Below are 21,458 nucleotides of genomic sequence, written 5' to 3' on the forward strand. Positions count from 1 at the left end.
CTGCCTTTTAGTCTTCCTGCCTCATACGGTATGATTTTTTACTTCTCATAAAAACTGTGTTTGTTTCTTATACTTTCTACTCCTTCCTTCTCTAGCCAGCTTCTGTTTCTCGTCTAGATGAACCATGCCTAGCACAATGGGACTCTTCTCCCTTTGATTCACTAGCAGTTACTATTTAATAACCAAATTTCTTTTTTTATATATAGCGCCATATACCACCACATCAAAACGAATAGCAACTTAGCTATGTAAAGCTCCACCTAGCTCCCATCACAATTCTCTGGGAAGTATTTTTCCCTAATCCACATTTTAACTATACCCTAAAGAGTGCATCTCTTGGCTTGATTTAAAAAAACTTCTATGTAACAGGGAGGTGGTGGAGTCTCCAACTCTGGAGACATTCAAAACCCGCCTGGATGCGTTCCTATGTAACCTGCTCTAGGTGACCCTGCTCTGGCAGGGGGGTTGGACTAGATGATCTCCAGAGGTCCCTTCCAACTCTATGATTCTACGATTCTATTATTCTATGATACGGATACCCATTACACCTATACAGCACAATTCTTAGCATTTAATACAAAAGGGTTCATTTTCAATCAATATATTTTTACAGCATTTTTGATCTCTCTTCTTCCTTTCTCTCTCATGTCCCAATTCAGTGATATCTAAGTAGCAGATACCAGAATAAGAAATTTTATTCCAATCCATTTGCTGTACATTTTCTGCTTTTTACTTGGACACCTTCATCAGGATGAACCATAAAGTTCATACTGAACTTGTTGGAAACCATCTGAATAGAGAGGATATTGTACCGAGCTCCCTTCTTTTTCTTTTTTTTTTTCTTCCAGTTGTGCCTCAGAGATCTGTATTGGTCTTGCATTTCTGGTGCAGCCTTGTTGGGACTGCGCCATTTCTGTTGGGTCTGTCTCCTCTGTCCAAGTTTGCCAAGGCCAGCAATGCCCAAGGAGGCATCCAAGTGGGACAGACATGCAATATGGGAGCGTTATGGTTTGAAAAACTCAGAACAATTTATTGTCATTTAGACAATTATTCTGTCACCCAACAACCCCTCCCCATCTGGGAAGGGGAATTGGAAAAAACAAGGAAACCCAGGGTTGCAATGTAAACAAATTTAACAGAATAACACTAAAAAATTAACACTAATAATACTAAAGAACCAATATTGATCCCGATACCAATATAAAATATGTGAGGATTATACTCAGCCAATTCCATCAGCAGGAAGCTGTGCACTCCCTGCAATGGACAGCAAATGTGGGACACTGCTTCGGTAGGAAGGGAAGAGCTCAGGGGTTCAGCACCAAGGCAAGGAGTTCTCAGGATCACAGCCATCAAGGAAGAGAAGAAAATCCTCAGCAAACTTTCTAATTTACATTGAATGTGATGTTCATGGTATGAAATAATCCCGTCGGCCAGCTTGCAGTCAAGCGCCCGGGTCTCGCTCCTGCTTGTCCCTCCACCTGGCAAGGCTAGAAAACACTGAGACCTTGAAAACCACATAGCCTAGCTGGCTATAAAGGAAATATTTTCACAGATTCAGACACTAGAGTCTTCTAAAACAGCAGTTTCCCCAAGCATGAGAAGAGACCTCACTGAAAAGTAAAACTGCTGAAAGAGAAATTAACCCCATGTCGCTCAAACCAGGACAGGGAGGTGCCGCGCACGTTTGGTTGTTTGGTTGGGGCGTTCACACGACTGTGTCCCTCAGGCGGCAGATCCGGGCCCGGGGGTGGCAGCAGGCCTTGAGGCCGGCCCGAACGGACGGACGGAGCCGCCGGTAGCTGCAGGCCTCGAGGCTAGCCCGGGCGGATGGAGCTGCCCTCCACAGCCCCGGGCGCCGGGAGGCGACCCCAGAGAAGGCAGAGCCCTTGGGGCGGGGCCGCTCCCTCCGCCCCTCACGGCCGCGTGCCAGGCGCCGCTGGAGTAGAAAAACGACGTCTCCCATAACGCGTTGCGCTCTGCGCGCGCGTGGTCACGGGAACCGCGACGTCATCCAGACTACAACTCCCAGAGAGTCGCTGCGCCGCCCGGCGCATGCGCAGCTACTGCCACCGCCCTTCCCCCGCCCCCGCGGCCTGGCTCCCCAGAAGACGACGGAGGCGGCAAGATGGCGCTCACCAGGTGGGTCTGGTCTGCTCCGTCTGGCTCGGTTCGGGTATCTGCTCTCCCCTTCCCCTGCCCGCGGCTTCCCAGTGGCTGTGCGAGGCTCCGGCCGACCAGAAAGGCCGCGCTCGGGGAGTGCACTGCGGGGCCGCGGCCTCTCCTGGGTGGTGGGCCCACTGGGCCGTGAGGAGGCTGGGCCGCGGCCTGGACCGGGGCGGGTCGGGGCTGGGGGAGCCGCCCTGCCCTGGCGGGAGGGGGTGTTTGGCGTTGCCGCGGGTTCGGGGCTTTGCCTGCCTCGCCTGTTTTCCGTGGGGAGAAGGAGCGCCTCGGCTGGAGGTGGTCGGGTCTGTGGGGTTTTGTCGGGGTTTGCTTACTGGGAGCCGGGGCGAGAGTTCTTTGTTACGAGGTGGTGCGTCTCTGGCAAGGCTCGGGGATGCAGCTTCAGTGGCCGCCCCGGAATGCCCACTCTCTCGGAGGTGGAGGCTTCCTTAAAAAATGCGTAACAGGGCCCCGTAATCTAGACCAGCTGAAAAATGGGAAGTCAAGAAATTGTGTTTCAACTAATTGGCTTTGGGCGGGAGGTACCTGGAATTACGGGGGAGCTTGCTGACAGATCTTGTTGTGGGCGTTTGCTTTGAGAGAAAGGAAGGGGGAGTCGTTGGGACGAAGGGCATGTTTTCTTTTCCTGCCCTGTAGTGGTGGAAGGAACGCACAGTGGTGTGTGACATTTCTCTTGGAGAATGAGCATTGTCACACATTCCCGTTCAAACAAGGATGCGGTGCTTTTGCATCTGTAATCTCAGGAGTTACTGCGCTTAGGTTGATGATCACAATATTCAAATTTCATAAACTGATTCTTAATCTGCATAGAGTGATTGTAGAGACTAATAATTTAGTAGTAGACTTGAGCATAATTGAGTGTTACTGAATGAAAGTATCAGAATTAACTTTTTATGTCTCTCTTTTTTTCGTGGCTGTCTGTGGATGTGCAGTTTTTTACCAGCTCCAACCCAGCTGTCTCAAGACCAGCTAGAACTAGAAGAAAGAGCTAGAGCTCAAAGATCTAGGCAGACTGCTCTAGTCTCATCACGACGGGAACCTCCCCCATACGGTTACCGGAAAGGATGGATACCACGAGTGCTAGAGGTAGATATTTAAATTCACACTGTAGTAGCGTGTCTGTTAATGGCAGGAAAAAAAGTGTGTTTTCTGGAGTAGAAATAAACTCTGAGCATCTTGAGTGTAGCACAGAGTTGTGCAAAGCGTTACCACATGCAGAATTTCCATCCAGACTGATGGGTGTATTCTTGGGTGGGGGAAATTGTTCTATTCACCAGATTACTTAAAATGTTTACTGGTAAATAGGGTATTATAAGGGTTCAGAGATTGTTACGTTGTAGTATGGAAATAGGTCTATGGTCCTTTCAGTTTACAGTCTGTGAAGGCAGGGATCCTCTAGAAAGATATCTGTATTGTTCCTCTGTCGTTATTTATTAAATACATGTTCCAGATTGTAGCTGGAGTAAGTGAACATGTGTATATCAGAGAACAGAATGGTCGTGTGTGTTGTGTTTGTAGCGTAACAAAAGATAGCTGCTGGTGTTGGAGAAAAATGCTAGAGTTGGAAGGAAACTTAAAAAATTGTCAGGTATTCATTGTCTATGTGTGTTGCTGGCAAAAGGGTTTTGGACAATGTTGTGTATATTGGCCTTGCCAGCTTAACATAATTTCAACTGGAAATGTTGAAAGGCAGAAGGGTGTATGGAGGTGTATAGCTCTGATTACAAAACTGTTTTAACACAATTTCTCACTGTGACCCGCAAAACCTTGCAGATTTTGAAATGATGTTTGACATAACATATGAGACCTGCTGTTACGAGTCAGAAGCCGGTGCTCTTGGGAGAAGGCATGCTGTTGAGGTTTTGAGAGATGATTTCATGTGTGATCCTGCATTGTCCCCAAGTGCCGTCCTTTCCTGAGCTAGTAACAGCCTTACTCATTTATGTTTGTGTCCCATTTTTGTAAAGATGGATCCAGCACTGTACCATGGGGATCCATTAGTGCTAGATAAGGTGACTTTAAATAGTAGTTCCAGTGGTTCCCTAAAGTAAAACATCTTTATATGGGTTTAGAGTTTAATAAAGCATATGATGTTAAAAATTAAACCTTTATTACACCCGGTGTAGGGTTCCCTCCCTACACTGTTGATTATTAAAGTTAGTGTTTTAGTGCTTATTCTTTCTAAATGTTATCAATATAACTTCTTTTAAGAAGTCAGGTGATGAAGGTTCTCTATAAGTTTCCAGTATCACCGTGCCACAAAATGATGCATGTCTCAGACTGTTAAGGATTCCTTTCTGCCTTGTAAAAAATGGAAATTCTTCAAGAGCGATAAATGTTTCTAAAGCATAATGTTTGTCCAGTGGTCCTGGAATGCTGTCATTGGAAGAAACAAAATCTGTTCTTAATAGATCAAGAGTTATGCAAAAAAATTTGAGGAATGACTTACTTTTGTTTGGGCTAATACTTTAATATTGATTCTGTAACTAATTGCTGAATGTGGGACATCCAGTGGAATACTTTAAATAACTGAAGCTGTATTTCAGTGAGCTCTTTAAAATGGCATAAGCACGTCTTTCTTTGGAAGGAAGTGTTCTGCTTGTTTATTCCAGCCTCAGTCCAGGTTGCAGTGGTGTTAACCATTCGCTCACACGGTGAACATGGTGGGAGATTAGTCTACCTAATGAAACAAATCAAAGAGGAAGAAGAATGAGTTTCTTAATCAGACTCCACATAAGTAGTGCCATTGCAACAGAGGGAGGGGGAGATGCTTGTGCTGCTTTAAGCAAATGCTTCCTCTGAAGAATTGCATTCAAAACCGTAGCCTGAAGCTGTTTTATGAATAGTACCAATTCTGTGTGCATCCGTCTTGATACTGAATCAGGGTGGTCGTCTTTGAGAGGTCTTTTGGTTATCTGTTCATTAAATGCTTTTACAGCAACACATTGAAGCAGAGAGGAAATAAACTTTAAGAATATTAGGCTGTTGGGCGCTGGACCAATTTTCAATGTATTCGCGCATCAAAGAAAGGAAATGGGATAGCTTGGTATTCATACCGTTGTAAAGCTAGGACCTATAGGCTTTGAAAGGAATGGAAAGCTTTTAACTTCTTCCCTTCATTATAATGTGGAAAGCAACAAATAACAAGTAGAGATTTTAATTTAAAAGTTGCTGCTCATGTAACTTTAGTATTTCCACAGTTGCTTTATTGCAGAAAGTAAATTTTTGAAGTTCTAATTAATAACTCGCATGTGAATTAAATACTTAATCATATATTGTCTGTAGCATAGTAGTGCCTGCACATTCTAGTCAGTGATACGGGCTCTTGCTCTGTGCGGAGAATAATTATTGCAAGATGTCTCTGCATTTCAGTGTCTTTCATTTTAATAAGTGTAAGTTCTGTAGTCCATTGTTCTCTTACCAGCTAAAATAATCAGTTACTAGAGCATTCTGGCAGTGATTCATTTTGTTAAACTCAATCCACTCTTTCATTCCATTTCCCACCCGTGCAAATGCTATACCATGTTTTTGTCTTTCAGTCATTCACTACTTCTTATTTTGTGTAGGATTTTGGAGATGGGGGTGCTTTCCCAGAAATTCACGTGGCCCAATATCCATTGGATATGGGTCGAAAGAAGAAAATGTCCAATGCTTTGGCTGTTCAAGTGGATGCAGAAGGAAAAATAAAATACGATGCAATTGCTCGACAAGGACAATCAAAGGACAAGGTAATATTTCTTCAAATATGTAGACTGGCATGTATACCTGGAAAAGTTGCGTGTACACATTGCATATACTTCAACTCGTTGGTCTGCCATGAGCATTTTGACAGGGATCACTGTGATCTTCTCAGTTATGTAATTAAAAGGTAAAGCAAAAATGGTGAGAGTCTCTACACAAAGCTGACTTGATAGCTTAGCAGCTTTCATTAGAGAGCTATCCAGTGAAGGCAAGAAACTGAAATCAGGCCTGAGCACAGGCAGCCTCATTTCAGCGTGTAGCAAGAGTGGGGGGAGACAGAAAACACAGTTCAGCTTTCACAATACCGCACTTTGTGTCTTGCTAATTTAACATTTGAAGCTTCTGTCTGCTTTCGATATTGTTGGGTGCTTTTTCTTTTTTCTTTTTTTTTTTTCATGATTTTAATTGCAGCAGGAAGTATTGTTGGTGGCTATACTCCTAAATTTTTGTGCTAAGTTCATTGATGGCAAGATTCTCATCAAGTTTAATGGTAATCAGCTTCAGTTTTCTGTGTACAGTGGCCTTTCTAAAAACAAAGAGATGACACTTTATCCTGATGTCCTAACTGGTATCAAGGAGACTGGGTACTTGGGTCTCCTAAGTCCACTTTGAGGAGTATCTACATCTGCCTTTTCAAATGTAGCAAAGTGGACTACATTAAAACTTTAATTCTCTTAAGCAGATGTTGAAGGGTGGAAAGCTGCTGAGGCGTGACAAAGTGTATGACGAGCTGCTTGTTATAACAAGCATCTCCTCTAAAGAATAGGGTAATCCAAAGAAAATCTAAAAAGGGAGTTAACTACAAAGAGTTTCAGTTAATAGATATGAATAGTTATTTTCAAAATAATTTGACTTCTGCTTTAATTTAGGATGTCTTGAAAAGCTTATGGGTATGTAATATGCCCCATGTCTTACTGCAAAGGAGGAAGGGGAAAAACCTATCTAAACAGAAAAACAAAAGCTGAACTTTACCTCTCAAACGGAAAAAATAAGAGTGAGCATTCTAAGAATATCAGGGAAATATTTTTTTTTTAACAGGTACATTTTTTTTGTTGTTTTAAATTGATCCTAATTTGCCAAAGTTGCAGAAGGATAGTGCCAATATGATTTTATATTTAACTAATACTCATTTGAGTGTCAAAAAAGTGTCACATGTTATATATCCTCATCCTGTGTGTCATAAATTACTGCAGTACCTTTGGAAAAAAGCAGGTTCAAATTGGGCTCCATGCTGTCGTGTGGTAGAAAGTAGCCAGGCTAACCAGAAACAACAGCAGTGGCAATGTTTTTATCAAGGGAACTTTCATTGGGGTTCCGTCAGACTTTATGTAGCGTCTTGAATTATTTGTCAAGGGGAAGATGCTAAAATATTAATTACACTTAAAGAATGTTGTGAGTAAATATTTGATACTAAATAGAAGTTTGACTTAGCCCAAAGCATAAAAAATAATTTGGAGCAGAAAAGTAGACAAGAAGTAATAATCCTACTGGTTTGGAGGAAGGTGTAGAGCAAATAATAAGAAAAAAAAATTAGTGTAGTTAAACCCTCATTTTTACAACTCGTCAAATGCATCTTTACCTACTTGTAGGATCAGATTTAACTTGCATATAACAGAACTGTTCAGATTGGGATTGAAGTGTATTTGAAAAAGAACTGGAAACGATCATTGATGTTAGGCAAAAATGACTAATCTTTCACTGTGCGTTATTTGGTTCAGAGTTAGGGTAATACTTAGAACAGGTAAAGTTAAATTTAAGCTGTTAACATTTGTCATATTTGATTCATGAAGATCTGTACCAGCATTCATTGACTTTCCATATGGCATCTCTAACGAAGCAGCAATGTTCACGTTTTGTAGCCATACTTACCAGGATGGAAGAGATGCGTGGCTTTTCCAAAACTGGGCTGTGTAGAACTGGAATTAGGGTTTCCTAACCCTAAAACTCTGCCTTCTGAGTCAGCTTGATTCAGATTGTATCCAGCTGGATGTAAATGCTGGGACTAAAGATAGAGTATTGTTATTCAAGGGAGAGTAAAACTGGGTGAATGGAACAACTTCACTGGATATAGCAGAACTACTATTGCTTGATTTTTTTTTTTATTTTTTTTTTCTTCCCCCAGGGGTGAGAAAGTATTGGCAAAGATGTCCTAGGGAGCAGTTCTTCACTAATCTATGTTGAGTTGAATAATGTGTAATATTTTTTTGTAAGAGAGAACTTCTATTAGTACAGTGTCAGTGAGATTACATACAGAAGTTTCATTATCCTGAGAGCTGCGGTCATAATTCAAATTTTTCTTCAATCTTAATACTTAGAGCTAAGTGAAAGAGATACTTAGTAGCCTGCCAGAAATGAGATGGAGTTTCTGATCCTATTCTATGAGCTACTTGTTTGGTCTGAGTTAAGGTGCAAATTTTGCTTTTGCTACAGCTTATGGATTTTTTGAAGTTGAATTTAGTATTCTGCCTTCTTGTAGAGGCGGCAGTTCCATTACTCGGACCCTATCGCTAGATGGTTTGTCAGCGGTTTCTGCTTTTGCAGTGGTTCATCTCTCTTGCAGCTGTTGCTTCGGAGAATTTTCCTTGAAAAATGCTGACATAAATGAGATAACTCTGACAAGCCTCCTGTTTGGGGCTGGCAGAAAGTCTGCTAGACGTGAAATGCTGGATATCGTTGAAGAACCTGGATGCATGACCTTATGGATCCCAGGATGGAGTTCGTCTGGTTGTCCAGATGAAGGACTTCCAGCATTAACCGTGTGGTTAGGTCTTGTGCTGCTGTTGATTATTCCAGTAATTTCTCTACTCACATGACTGAAAGCCAGGCTAAAATAATGTATCAATAATTGATATACTTTGGTGAGACTGATGCTCTGTCCCCTTATTAGGAAAATAAGGATGTATAATTGCTTCCTGTGTTGTTAGTAATGCAGAAGAGAGAGTGAAATCAAGGAATGGGACTATTAGGTCCATTACTTTTTTTCTGGCAAGGATGATTTTTCTGTGCGGGAGTTGGATTTCTTCTTAGTGGCCCAAGGCTGCAGCTTAGATGTTAAAGGAGGAAAAAAAAAAAGAACCACAAATCTTACCTACAGTTTTTTCTCAAGCTTGTGAGTTGAATTGAAACACCTGCAGGAGAGAGTAGTTCCATTATTGAAGGAACTCCTGTTATAGCAATGGAACAGATCAAGAGAATGTGAATATAATTAAAATAATCAAAAGTATTCTTTACTCATAAATATATTTACCTTTCTGGTAGAGATCGGTTTGAGAGCTTGTCGCCAACTTTTTCTCTAGTGTGTGTGCCAGGCTTACAGCCAGGTAATTGTAATGACTTCTAAAATGTTATGTGCTTCATATGGAGAAACTATTGATGAGCACTGTACAGGGCTGCTCTGGATATATAGAATAAAGTATGTTGAAGGGAGAGATTTGTGTGTTACAAATGAAGACGTTTCTGTCAGGACACTTGGGTCTATCAGATGTCTTGTGAAACTATGAATGTGATTGATGACTAAATCCTACCATGAGCTACAGTATCTTACACAACTAGTTAGGTAAGATTTCTCTTTCTGGCAGCAATGGCGTGCAGATTTCTGTTTGCTGCCCGTTAAGGCTGCCCCAGCCAGAGAGGGTGTCAGGTAGCTGTACCAAAAATTGAGCATTTCATTTCTGCCTAAAGGAGATTCTTTCTGCTTTTCAGCAGCAATCAAAACAAAATATCTGAAACACAGGTCGATGCTTCCTTTTAAATTTCATAGATAAAAAATGGTAGTGAATGTGAATACTACAATATCAAACAATTGCAGTCTCCTCTTTGTCTTAGATTAATAAAACATCTTAACATTACTGTTAAAATAAGGTAAATATCTAGAAAAACAACACAGTGCAACATCTTTGTCTGCCTGTCTATATCACCTCAAAAAAGGACTTCAATTAGAACATGCAACTATAGAAGTTTTTGATGGAGACAAAATTTTTTTGTATTTTCAGGCTAGTTTAATCTATATTAGGGATTTCTTCCATGTTAATGCAGCTTGCCATTTGCGTGCAGTACTGAAGGGTTTAAATAGTTCATGTAGCTCATTTGTACCTCAGTGTCCTGTAGTTTTTAGAGCATCTCTTAGACTTTTCTGCTTTCTTTTTTGTCTTCTGAGATACTCTGAGCTCTTGCAGCATACTTTGTTCTTCGTGCAGCAAGGCACTTGGACTTAGAGTTAATTACCTTACAGGAACACTGCTCTTCAGATGTCCTTCATTCAGCATTTGAGGAGCTAGGATATTATTTATACTAATTCAGAGGATGAAAATTTTAGGAGTGAAGGCTGAGAAGCAGTAAATGGCTCTTGTGTGACAAATTAATGCTGAGACTAAAGGTCAGTTTCATAGCTAGACGTGCATTTTATAATAAACTTGAAATAATAGTTGTAATGACTTTTAACCCTTTGAACTAAGACTTTTTAATGTTGTTTTGTTGGACAAATGTGAAGCATTAATGCAATGTAATAATTTTTTCCCTATAGCCATCTAATAGTATTCTTTCCCTATATTTAAAATCGGGGCTTAAAGCTACTGACAGCTAGCTGCATGTTGTATGAAGACTGAAGTCCCTATATAAGGGAAAGTGTCAAGAACAGATTGCTTAAGCTTTTTTTTTTTCAAGAAAATAGGAAACATAATGAAATTTTAAAAATCTAGATGCTGAAGAACACTTGTATCAAATTCTTAAGTAATCCTTGAAAAAAGAAGTACAAATGTGGATTATTCTTTTTCCTGCCTTGGGGACCCTGAAAAAGGAAAAGAGTAGGAAAGAAAAGCAGGAAACTGGTGTCTAATCCCACATCTGAGAGTGATTTACAGAATTATATTTAATCAGATTGCTTCTTTTCTTCAATTATTCCATCTATAAAACAGTTCAGAGTATACTCTTGTTCTATGGGAGTCATTGAAGAATATGTAATTGTAATGCCTTTAGAGTTGTATACCAATTTTCTTTAGTACCTAAAGTATAATCTAGGCCTGAAACATTTCCTTTGATATATGTACATTTATTCCTGTTCACCAGCATTGATTAAAATATAATGTCTTCCAGGTTATTTACAGCAAATACACAGATCTTGTGCCAAAAGAGGTCATGAATGTGGATGATCCTGAACTGCAAAGACCAGATGAGGAGGCAATTAGAGAGGTATTATATGCACTGATGTGCCTAGTTATCAGTGGTATATTGTATGTCTTGCATACGTGATGAGGTGCATCCTGTGGTATTTTTGTCTTCAGATAACAGAGAAGACAAGAGCAGCCTTGGAGAAATCAGTCTCTCAAAAAGTTGCAGCAGCCATGCCAGTTCGAGCAGCTGACAAACTAGCTCCTGCACAGTACATTCGGTATGTAGTGCTGGTGTATGTGTAAGGTATTGTTATATATAAAATTGATTAAAATTAGGATATTGCTTGAATTTCTGAGAACGGAAATTCCTCTTGAATTCTGTTATTCTGGAAGTAATATGAAACTGGCTTATGTATTTTGAATTAACCCACTAGTGATAACTTGGTTTGAAGTGCGTTGAAATATGTAATAACATGTCATGACTTGTGGCACTTTGTGGAGGGGTTATTGTTTTAGCAGCAAAATATAGATTTGTCGGGGAGCACTATTAATGGTGTTGCCCTGAAAACAGACTCTTTACTGGGAGTTTCAAGTCAAGACAAGGCATGTAATAAAGTTCTTCCCTCGTATAAAATGAGCAATTGGAAAGAATTGGAATTACTAGAAGGATGATACTTATTTATGGGGATTTTCCGCTGCAAACACAGAAAAATTCCATGTAGGGTTAGACTTGGCCTGAGGTTAATTCTGAAAAAAGTATGTGAAGAGGTTTTTAATAACCAGTAAGTAGTCACCAGGGATTCACAGACATGGGTAGAGAGTATTGTGACATGCTCCATGTACTCTGTTAGTTTCTTTCTTCTACTTCAGAATCTAGGTTGAAAGAGGAGAATATAGCCCTGGGAAGATACATTCTGTCTGGTGTAATTGATTGTCTGCATTCAGTCCAGTATCCTCTGTGCAGTTACCTGCTCCTGGTGTTCACAGTGGAAAAGTCTTAAATTGGTGTGGAGGAAATGAAAACGCAGTTAGAGCAGTGAACTGAGTAAAAATGGGGTGGGCAAGGAGTATCTAGCTGTGCGCAGAGAACTGAGCGCTTTGATTGTTTTACTCAGGTACACACCATCTCAGCAAGGTGTTGCCTTCAACTCTGGAGCAAAACAGAGAGTTATTCGGATGGTGGAAATGCAGAAGGACCCTATGGAGCCTCCGAGATTCAAGTAACTATTAAAACTTGTTCATGGCAAATAGAAGATTCTGAAGTGTATTTCCATACAACATGCTGATTGTAATTGTTTTCTTAATTGTTCAGAATTAACAAGAAGATTCCGCGTGGACCACCTTCTCCTCCAGCACCTGTAATGCACTCTCCTAGTAGAAAGGTATGAAATGCCATAGCTGTTCTCAGTTTTGAATTCTAGACGAGTTCACAAATTCTAATTTGATCTAGTTCATGTCTGTGTACGTTCACTTTCTTTTGATGTGATGTTAAGTGATAAACTTGGTGCCTGGTGCAGTCTTTTTGGTTTTTTTCTGGGCAGTTCTGATAGTAGCTCTCTTCTCAACCTTTGACAAGGTACATAAGTAGATTTCCCATGTATTTTATGCATGGCTGCATTGATGGAGTTGTTTATAGCATGGATTTGTTGACTGAGGCTTTAGCCTTGGTACACTGATACTGCTTTTAGACAACACTATTAAGCTAAGCCTTAATAACACTAACTTGTGTTATTAATTATTAAGGATTAGCTCTCTTCTGAGAGATGGGTGTGGTGGTGGTTCATCAGTTTCTTACAACTTGAGCTGTTGGCTGGGAGTTCCGGCCTGTGTGACGAAAGTTTAAGACGATGGCTGAAAAGCTGGTCATGACTTTACTCAATGTTGGCAAAGGTACTGTGCAGAAATGAACATCTTATTGCTGCTAAGAGTTGGGTTTTTTGTGGCAGTGTCCTGAACTCTTTACTCTTATTTCAATAGTTTCACAGCTGTCTTTGAGAAAGAAAACAGTATTTCCTTTTGCTGTAAATCTAAAGATGACTCTGCTTTTTCTCTTAAATCAGATGACTGTGAAAGAGCAGCAAGAGTGGAAAATTCCTCCATGCATTTCAAACTGGAAAAATGCAAAGGTAATTAAACTGTCATAAATTCACCTTTCCAATGTTGCACCATGCTGGGAGACTTCTGTGAATGACTTAAGCTTGAATAATACTGGTTTTAAACCCTTAGAGTTAGGTAAAGGGGCTGCTTCCAGCATGGAGAACAAATGATTGTACAACTCAGTTTTTTCTTTCTTTGGCATGTAAGAGTTGTCAAATTGACAGCAGTATAGAACTGAGAGAGAGTATATTACTTCATAACAGACATTATGCATTTTGAGAGGAAAACTGGCATTAGTTAAAATCCCCATAATAGCGCAGTATATGGAATCTGAAACCAAAGTCTCCAGAGCTCACAAAGTAAAGCCATCTAAACTGAAAAGGGAAGGGTAATTTATAGAGAACCAAGCATGTTTCTTTTTAATACTGCAGTCCAAATTTCTGGAAAGTTCTCCGTGTTGCATTCTTTTACTAATGAGTGTTCATCACAGGTTAGCTTAGCTATTTTTATTCCTTGTTTGGGTAGGTATGTCCTGTCCCTTTTGATCTTTATCAGCCAGTGAGTTCATGTTCAGAGAGAAGGGAGAATTTATAATTTGCTGCAGTAACTGGTCTAATCATTCTCAAACTTACCAAGCTGTTGTCATGAGGCAGCCTCTTCAAATGGAGGAAGGAAAAGCTGCATGTTTGGATGTTATTTTTTTTTTCTATACCAACACAGCTGTATAACTGGGACTGATGCTAATTAGTAGATCAAATTTTAGGTTACAGATGCTAAAACCGAAGCAAAAATTTTGTAGAGCTCGCTAAAGAATCTTAAAATACCATCTATAAATAATTTTAAATTTCAGCTTTTGAAAGCAAAATTGACATTTAGTGTCTCTTACTTTTGCTGGCAGCCTTGCCCCTTACTTTCTCATTTTGAATCAGCTAACCTCTTAACAGGTATGAAAACAGTTTAGGGAAAACAGTTTTTAAGCACAAATGGTAAAACAGCTCAGAGAATGGGAAAGCTGTTATCTGTCGTTCTTAACACAAAGCACAGAGTGGACCTTACCAATAAAAGATCGTTATTTGTGCTGAGATGTAACTTCAAGGGAAATTGTGATTCCAATTTGGGATTGGAGTGAAGCTCAGTGTTACCTGGAATGAATATGAAGTATGTATAAAGGAGGTCCATCGAGGTGTATTAATGATGGGTTGTGAGTTTTGTGCGTATTTTTGTTTTCTTACACAATAAATGCAATAAAGTTTGTTATTACAAATAAGTTAGTTTCTGTGATTAACTGCCTCTCTGTTTCCATTATAGGGTTACACCATTCCGTTAGATAAGCGTCTGGCTGCAGACGGCAGAGGACTCCAGACTGTTCATATTAATGAAAACTTTGCCAAGCTTGCTGAGGCTCTCTATATAGCTGACAGAAAGGTCAGGTCGTTGTTTATACTGTTTTGTTCCATGTGGTTTTACATTCTTTTTATGCTTAATTTCCTTGAGAAAATCAACTGTGAATAGGCTATAGCTTTTTGTTTTGTCCTGCTTCTTGGCTAACATAAGACGTAAGGTCTTATCCCCGATGTCTTTGAATCAGTGGCTCGGTGTGGGTTAGATTATTGGAGGTTGTGGGTCATGTTTCTCAGCTCTAACTGCTGTGACTGTCTGGCTTTGAACTTCATGGCTTGATTCCTGCCCTTTTGACTGGATAACTCCATGACAGAAGATCTGCTTGCATCCCAGGTGCTAACTTTCTGTCTTTTTAACTGCGTCTTATGTGTGCAGGCTCGTGAGGCAGTAGAGATGCGTGCCCAGGTGGAGAGAAAGATGGCTCAGAAAGAAAAGGAGAAACATGAGGAAAAGCTACGAGAAATGGCTCAGAAAGCCAGGGAGAGAAGAGCAGGGATCAAAACCCATGTTGAAAAAGGTACATTTCTTTGTTATTAAGATGCTATGGTTTTTCTTAGCAGTCTCTGAAGTGTGGGTTTGGAGAAATAACCTGAGAAATTATAATACCTAAATATCAACTGTAATTTCTCAGCATGACATCTGTTCTTCATTTCTTCACTTGATTAGCAAGTGAATTTGGTTAATCCACTGGCTGGTTTGATGGGATCTGGATTTGAACCTCACAGCAGTATGACAGCATATACAGGTTTAGGACGTTGTTGAGTTTGAGTTGTTAATGGATCAGTGAAAGTAATGGCTTTCATGGACTGTTCTAAACTAATCATTTTTTTTTAGAAAAGGCTTGTTGCAGATGGAGAACAACTTTGTTTACAAGAACTAAACCATCTTTAAGGTTTCAAAGATGGTAAATGCAATATTCTGTCTCTTGCACTAACCAGTCCTGCAGGACTGTAGTTCTTTTGGCCATTAGGCCCAAAACCTGCTAACCTAACTAAATCATAACCGTTGTGGTGAGACTTATGTTTTGATTGAAATGATGCTTCAGCAATCAAAATGCTGAACTTACAAAGCAGTTACGATCTCTCTAGAAGGTTGAGGATATGGTCATATAATGCCAAATCCAGCAGGCCGGGGACTGGCTGGCTGGAGAGCCACTCTGTTGAAAAGGACCTGAGAGTCCCAGTGGACAATATGCTAAACGTAAGCCAGCGGTGTGCCCTGGCAGCGGCAACGCGAAGGGCATACTAAGCTGCATCTGCAGGAGTGTAACCTGTAGGTCAAGGGAAGTAATCATTTCCTTTTACTGGTGACCTGTTAGACTGCATCTGGAATACTGTGTGCAGTTATGGGCGTCCAGGTACAAGACAGACATTGATAAACTGGAGTGAGTTCAGTGGAGGGCCATCAAAATGGTCAAGGGGCTAGAGTATCTGCCTAGTCAGGAAATGCTGAGAAGAAGGAAGCTTGTTGTGCCAGAAGATGTGGCTTTGGAGGGACCTAATGGGAGCTTTCCCATATCTACAAGGAGATTCTCAGAGCTCTTAGCTAAGCTGCACCTTGGAAGAATGAGAAAGTGGTCAAAAGTTGAAGCAGGAAGCTCCAACTACATGTGAGGAGAAAAATTTTCACCTTGAGGACAAGCAGCAGTGGAACAAGTTGCCGAGGGGAGGCTGGCAGTCTCTACTGTGGAGGTTCTTCCCACCTGAGTGGGCAGAGCCCTGGGCAACCTGGTTTGAATTCAGCATTGATCCTGCTTTCAGCAGGAGGTTGAACTAGAGACTCCCTTCCAACCTGAGTGATTTTCTGATACTGAGTCACAGAATGTTCTTCAAAGCACTTAGATGCCTGCGTGTTTGAATGATCTTTTTAAACTTAAGAGATAAACGTATGATATGGTGATCTGTAGGTGTTTTAGGATATCCATTCCTAGATGGACAAGTATTCTAAGTTTGTGAAAGTTTAGAAAACATAGTTGTTGGACGTATCGGCTTTAACCCTCTTGTCAAGGACAGTTAATTGGTTGTGGCATAAGGAAGCTATGGTTTCCTATGTGTTCAGTTTGTTTAAAGTGACCCCTAGCACTATTTAAAATGTTACACTTCTATAAAAGAATACTGAATCGAATCACTGTGCCAATGTCTGTGGCATAGTTAATTCAGACTTCAAATATGTGTCTATAATGAGCAATCTTGCGTTTGTTCAGAGGATGGAGAAGCTAGAGAAAGAGATGAAATCAGACATGACCGGCGCAAAGAGAGACAGCATGACAGAAATCTTTCTAGGGCAGCTCCTGACAAAAGGTGAGTCACAAAAGAAAGCGGCTTTATTCCTGTACTGGCATGGGCTTCTCCACTAGGGAAACTATTACACTGGGCTTCCTTTTGCTTGATGTGGGTACCTGAATTTTGCCTTGTGGAGATATTTGCTGGTATGAAGCGCTGTTCATTCATTGTGTGAAATGGTATTACTGTGTTAGTGTACGGCAGTCCTCTCTTCTAAATTTAGAATTTTCCAGGTGAATGGAGATGGGGGGGTGTTGGTTTTGTGTGCGATTTTCTTTAGTAGCACTTTAGTATATTCAGATATAATTAACATGTTGACAGCAAAGGTTGAAAGCTAGATCCTATAACTTCAGTGAGACCAGAGTATCAGTAGTGGCTTTGTTTCTTGAAGCTGTCCGTTTGAAGTAAGCTTAGATTTATGAGTGTAGGCTGAAGTATCTTCCTTGCCCAAGCCAGTGAGATTTCTGAGCGCAAACGGTTTCTGGAGGCTTAGAATCTCTAATATCTTAAAATTAAATTGCTTGGCCTTCCGAGTATATAATTACACTAGTTCTTGCAAAAAATAAATACGACATTTTTAGACCAAGTCAGCTTGATGTAAGTTGCAGATAGTGGAAAGCAAATTTAAATGTAATGCCCAGCTGAACATAACTTTCCCAAATGTTTCCTTTGCCAGGAGACAAATTTTAAATGTTAGCAAGTGGGGAAGGGCAACAGTCAAAATCTGGCTGGTGAGGCGTTTTGTTAGCAACTGCTACAGGATCAGGTTGCAGTTGAGCACATCAAGAAATGCGGTTTATGACCTAGTAAAACTTTTTTTTTTTTTAAATTCAGGTCAAAGCTGCAGAGAAATGAGAACAGAGATATCAGTGAAGTTATTGCTCTAGGAGTACCCAACCCCAGGCCATCCAATGAACTCCAGTATGACCAGAGGCTGTTCAACCAGAGCAAGGTAAAAATACCTTTTCACAGCTGTGCAGCTTTCTGTGAGGACGTGCTCGTCCTTCCGTAGTGGCTGTGGCTAGAATACTAAAGGGACACTGTTCTCACGGTCGTTGTGGGTACTCTGAAACAAGGCTCTACATAACTGGTTAGGAGATCTCCTTTATCCATACCTGATGCAACAAAAAGTGGAATATTCTGAATGTATAACTGAATTAAAATGGTTTTGTTGTGGTTTTTCTCACTGGGGAGTCAGGAGAAAGAAGCTGTTTTGCCTTCAAGCTGCAGTGACCCCATTTTCTTCTTTTGTATAAACGTACTGTTTGAATAAGGGAAATTTGCTCTGAGACAGAAGCAAGTAAATACTTTCTATTCCCGTTATTGCTTATGTTAAAAATCCTTCTGAAGATATAAATAGTTAACAACAACATTTATTTTCGCTGAACTTTATACTATTCAGAGATGAAAAAGTAGATTAGGCTACAGAAAGTCCCTGAATAGACCTGCAGTTTGTCAATCATTCTTTTTCATGTCCCCAGTGAAAGACCTGCGGGCAGACAGGAAAGCTGATGAATCAAAAGTGAAGAACAGGCAGGCACTTCTGCTTTCACAGTTTACATGAGGCTCTGTGTGGTTTCGATCAGTCAGCTTATATCATGTTTTCCAGAAATTCTGCATAATATCCATTCTGTATGGTTGTACTTGGCTGTTATAGACAGCTGTACTTGCAGGACAAACTGAAATGATCCATTACTCTGAAATATGAACGGTCCGTAATTCTTCCTTTTGCTTTCTGGAAGAGCAGAATTGGCCCTGACTGAAGCTTGTAATAACAATTGTGTCGTGTTGTCTGGCCTTAATCCCAGACCCAAAACCACTCATATCCTAATGGACGTGCTTGAACTCATTTGAAATCAATAGTAAATCACACGGTACCATCTTTGTGTATCTGTGTGACACCATCTGAGGTTAAAATAAATTAGCTGGTTTTGCAGGCTCGTTTGTGTTATGCTGCTGTTCTTCCTTCTTCACAGGGTATGGACAGTGGCTTTGCTGGAGGAGAAGATGAAATTTATAATGTTTATGACCAGCCTTGGAGAAGTGGCAAGGATATGGCCCAAAACATCTACAGGCCAAGTAAAAATGTGGATAAGGACATGTATGGTGATGATCTAGAGGCTCGAATAAAGACCAATAGGTAAGAAAATAAAAATAAGAAGTACTCTTAATTAACTACTCTGGAGTTACAATCAACTGAGTATCGCCTCTTCTCCTGCAGGTTTGTTCCTGACAAAGAGTTTTCTAACTCTGATCGCAACACCAGAGGGAGGGGCAGAGACGGACCTGTTCAATTTGAGGAGGATCCCTTTGGTTTGGACAAGTTTCTGGAAGAAGCTAAGCAACATGGTGGCTCTAAACGGCCATCGGATAGCAGCCGCCCAAAAGAACACGAGCATGAGAGCAAAAAGAGGAGGAAGGACTGAATGCCTCTGCTCTTGGAGAGGTAGAGAAATGGACTCCGAGCTTGGACTTCATGCAAAAAGCATTTTTAATATCAGAGGGGGAATGGCGTTTTAATGCAGCAGTTCACAACTCTTGTTGTGTGGGTATATATACACCCATTAATTCTACGTAGGACAGCTACCCCTGGAGAGTGGAGGAATGGAGACCACTTTGAAACATTTCACAAGGGAATTTAGCACTTTAGCAAGTGCTCCCACTTTGCTGATTCCCTGTTGCCCAGCATCTCAGGGTAAGAATGTAGCCCCTTCCTACAGCTTTAGTTTTTGTAGGTAGCTAAAGCTTTTACTTCATCTGTTGAAAGTTTCCTGCTGTATGTAATTATTGTCTTATGCTGTAATGGATGCTAGGGAGTTTATGATTCAGTGTTTCTTTAGTAGTGTGGCTATACAGTTTATTTGAACAAGGAGGGGAAACAGCTGGATTCTGTTTTAAAACAAATACTCATTCATAGTTTCTCAGTAATCTTTATTTTAGTTTCTTTACATTTAGTGAAATAAAGCCTCCTTCCACCGCTCACTGACTTTGATTCTTCCTTTGACTGCGTCTTCTACGGGTCTGCTGTTTGAGAGTGAGCTGAAAACAATGGAAATTATTCAAATTAGTTAGATAGGCAAGAAGGTTTGATATTTTTCATTTCTGATCTTCCAGAATATTGATATGGAAAGTGGAAGATGGGTTTATAACTGATTCAGTTTCACGAGCCATAACCACAAATGCTAAGCTTCTGACGGGAAAGCTGAATATAATTTGCGCAGCAGTTGCTAGTCCTGTGAGGCAAAATGCATCTTAAAAGCTTGTGCTTTCAAGTGGAACTAATAGAAGGTAACTGTCTAAACTGAGCGTAGAACAAAGTAGGAGGGGTGCTCATATATTTTGCTTCTAGAGAAGCCTGCATTTTTGAAGAAATGAAGAATGTTAACTACTGCCTGCCTTCTGCGTTTTATTTCACTATAAAGAAGCCTCTTAGCTCCAGCACCTCTTGGGAGAGTATCGTCCTTGAAGCCTAGGCAGTTAAGTGAACGTGGCTATCTTCCAGCTTCAAGAATAAAAAGCAGCAAAATAACTTCCAAGAAATTGACACTAAATACTCATCTATGCTGTTTTTAGTACTTGTTTTGATAATTGCGTACTGGTAACATCTTAGTTATTTTCAGCCTCATTTATGAGGCATAAGCCTCTGGCCTGGCTTGTCACAGTTTAGGACTGAACTCAGCAAGCTGCTCCTTATTTTCCAATCCCATTTTCGCAGCACAGTTGTAACTCACAGGTCAAGCTTCTCTTAGGGATAGGTACTGAAGTAACCACAACCAATGAAGACTTCTGCAGTGGTATCAACTATGTCAAGCAAAATACTTCATCACAGTCAACATACTGTATCCCTGAAGTCTCTTGCCAATTCATTTTACATTGAAAGTATCAAAAGAAGAAACTAGTTGTCAGAAGGATATTGAAGAATTCTTATTAGTTATTCAAAGACAGGAACTGATCATCTCCATTTTACCAGCCTGCTTGTTGCTTTTGGTTCTACTAGGTCTGAGTAAGGTCTTGTAAGTCTACAGGAAAATCCCCTTAATAAAATCTGCCCCTATTTAGTGAACGTACTAGATGCAAGTTTCTAATGGCTTTGACATGAGACTTGTTAATTTATGAATGGCTTTGGGCAGCCATTGACTCACTGTCCCTTTTATCCATATTGGATGTTTCGAAAGCTGTGGGATGGCCATTTCTTTGCTGCAGTGAAGCTAGAAGACGATACAGTTGTCTGGCACTGACCCGTCAGTGAGATGGGTACTAGACCACAGGTTTTTAACCAATGGTGAACACTGTCTCTTGATACCATGCACTGAGATTGCTAAGTATTTTTTCCTTTACTAACATTTAAAGTGTTAGAGACCTTACGTAAAAAAAAAACTAAACAGCTGCACTAAAACTAATTTAAAGTTATCTTGAGCACACAAAAGCAGACAGCTGACTTTTCCTGTATAAAACAATATCTGAAGAAAAATCAAGTTTTCACTAAAGTTCAAAGCTTAGCTTTACATTTTTGTCGTCTTCCCCCTGCCACCCAGCATCCAAATTAGCTGTTGGAACCCACCTGCAGAAACCTCTATTACAAATAATGACTAGTTGCATGGCAGTTTCTGAACAGTTTTGCTGCATTCATATTCCTTTAGCTTAG

General features: G+C 40.4%; 2 protein-coding genes across 2 annotated transcripts in view; one reads left to right on the plus strand and one right to left on the minus strand.

Moving 5' to 3' along the window:
* Window positions 1-1,753, minus strand: part of ADCK1 (aarF domain containing kinase 1) — a 91,874-nt gene extending 90,121 nt beyond the window's left edge. The window contains exon 1 of the mRNA XM_054199570.1: window positions 813-1,753. The gene's annotated coding sequence lies outside the window, so the exon portion shown is untranslated. The remainder of the gene's footprint in view (window positions 1-812) is intronic.
* A 302-nt stretch (window positions 1,754-2,055) lies between these two features.
* Window positions 2,056-19,795, plus strand: SNW1 (SNW domain containing 1). Its single transcript, XM_054197897.1, has 14 exons — window positions 2,056-2,142; window positions 3,117-3,270; window positions 5,751-5,912; window positions 11,017-11,112; window positions 11,205-11,311; window positions 12,149-12,253; window positions 12,346-12,415; window positions 13,094-13,159; window positions 14,439-14,555; window positions 14,907-15,048; window positions 16,735-16,831; window positions 17,648-17,765; window positions 18,790-18,953; window positions 19,035-19,795. Exons 1-14 carry the CDS (start codon window positions 2,129-2,131, stop codon window positions 19,237-19,239), a joined length of 1,617 nt encoding a protein of 538 aa, XP_054053872.1. The 5' UTR covers window positions 2,056-2,128; the 3' UTR covers window positions 19,240-19,795.
* Window positions 19,796-21,458: the final 1,663 nt, after the last annotated feature.

Source organism: Rissa tridactyla, chromosome 4 (assembly GCF_028500815.1).
Source record: "Rissa tridactyla isolate bRisTri1 chromosome 4, bRisTri1.patW.cur.20221130, whole genome shotgun sequence".
NCBI classification, from domain to species: Eukaryota; Metazoa; Chordata; class Aves; order Charadriiformes; family Laridae; genus Rissa; species Rissa tridactyla.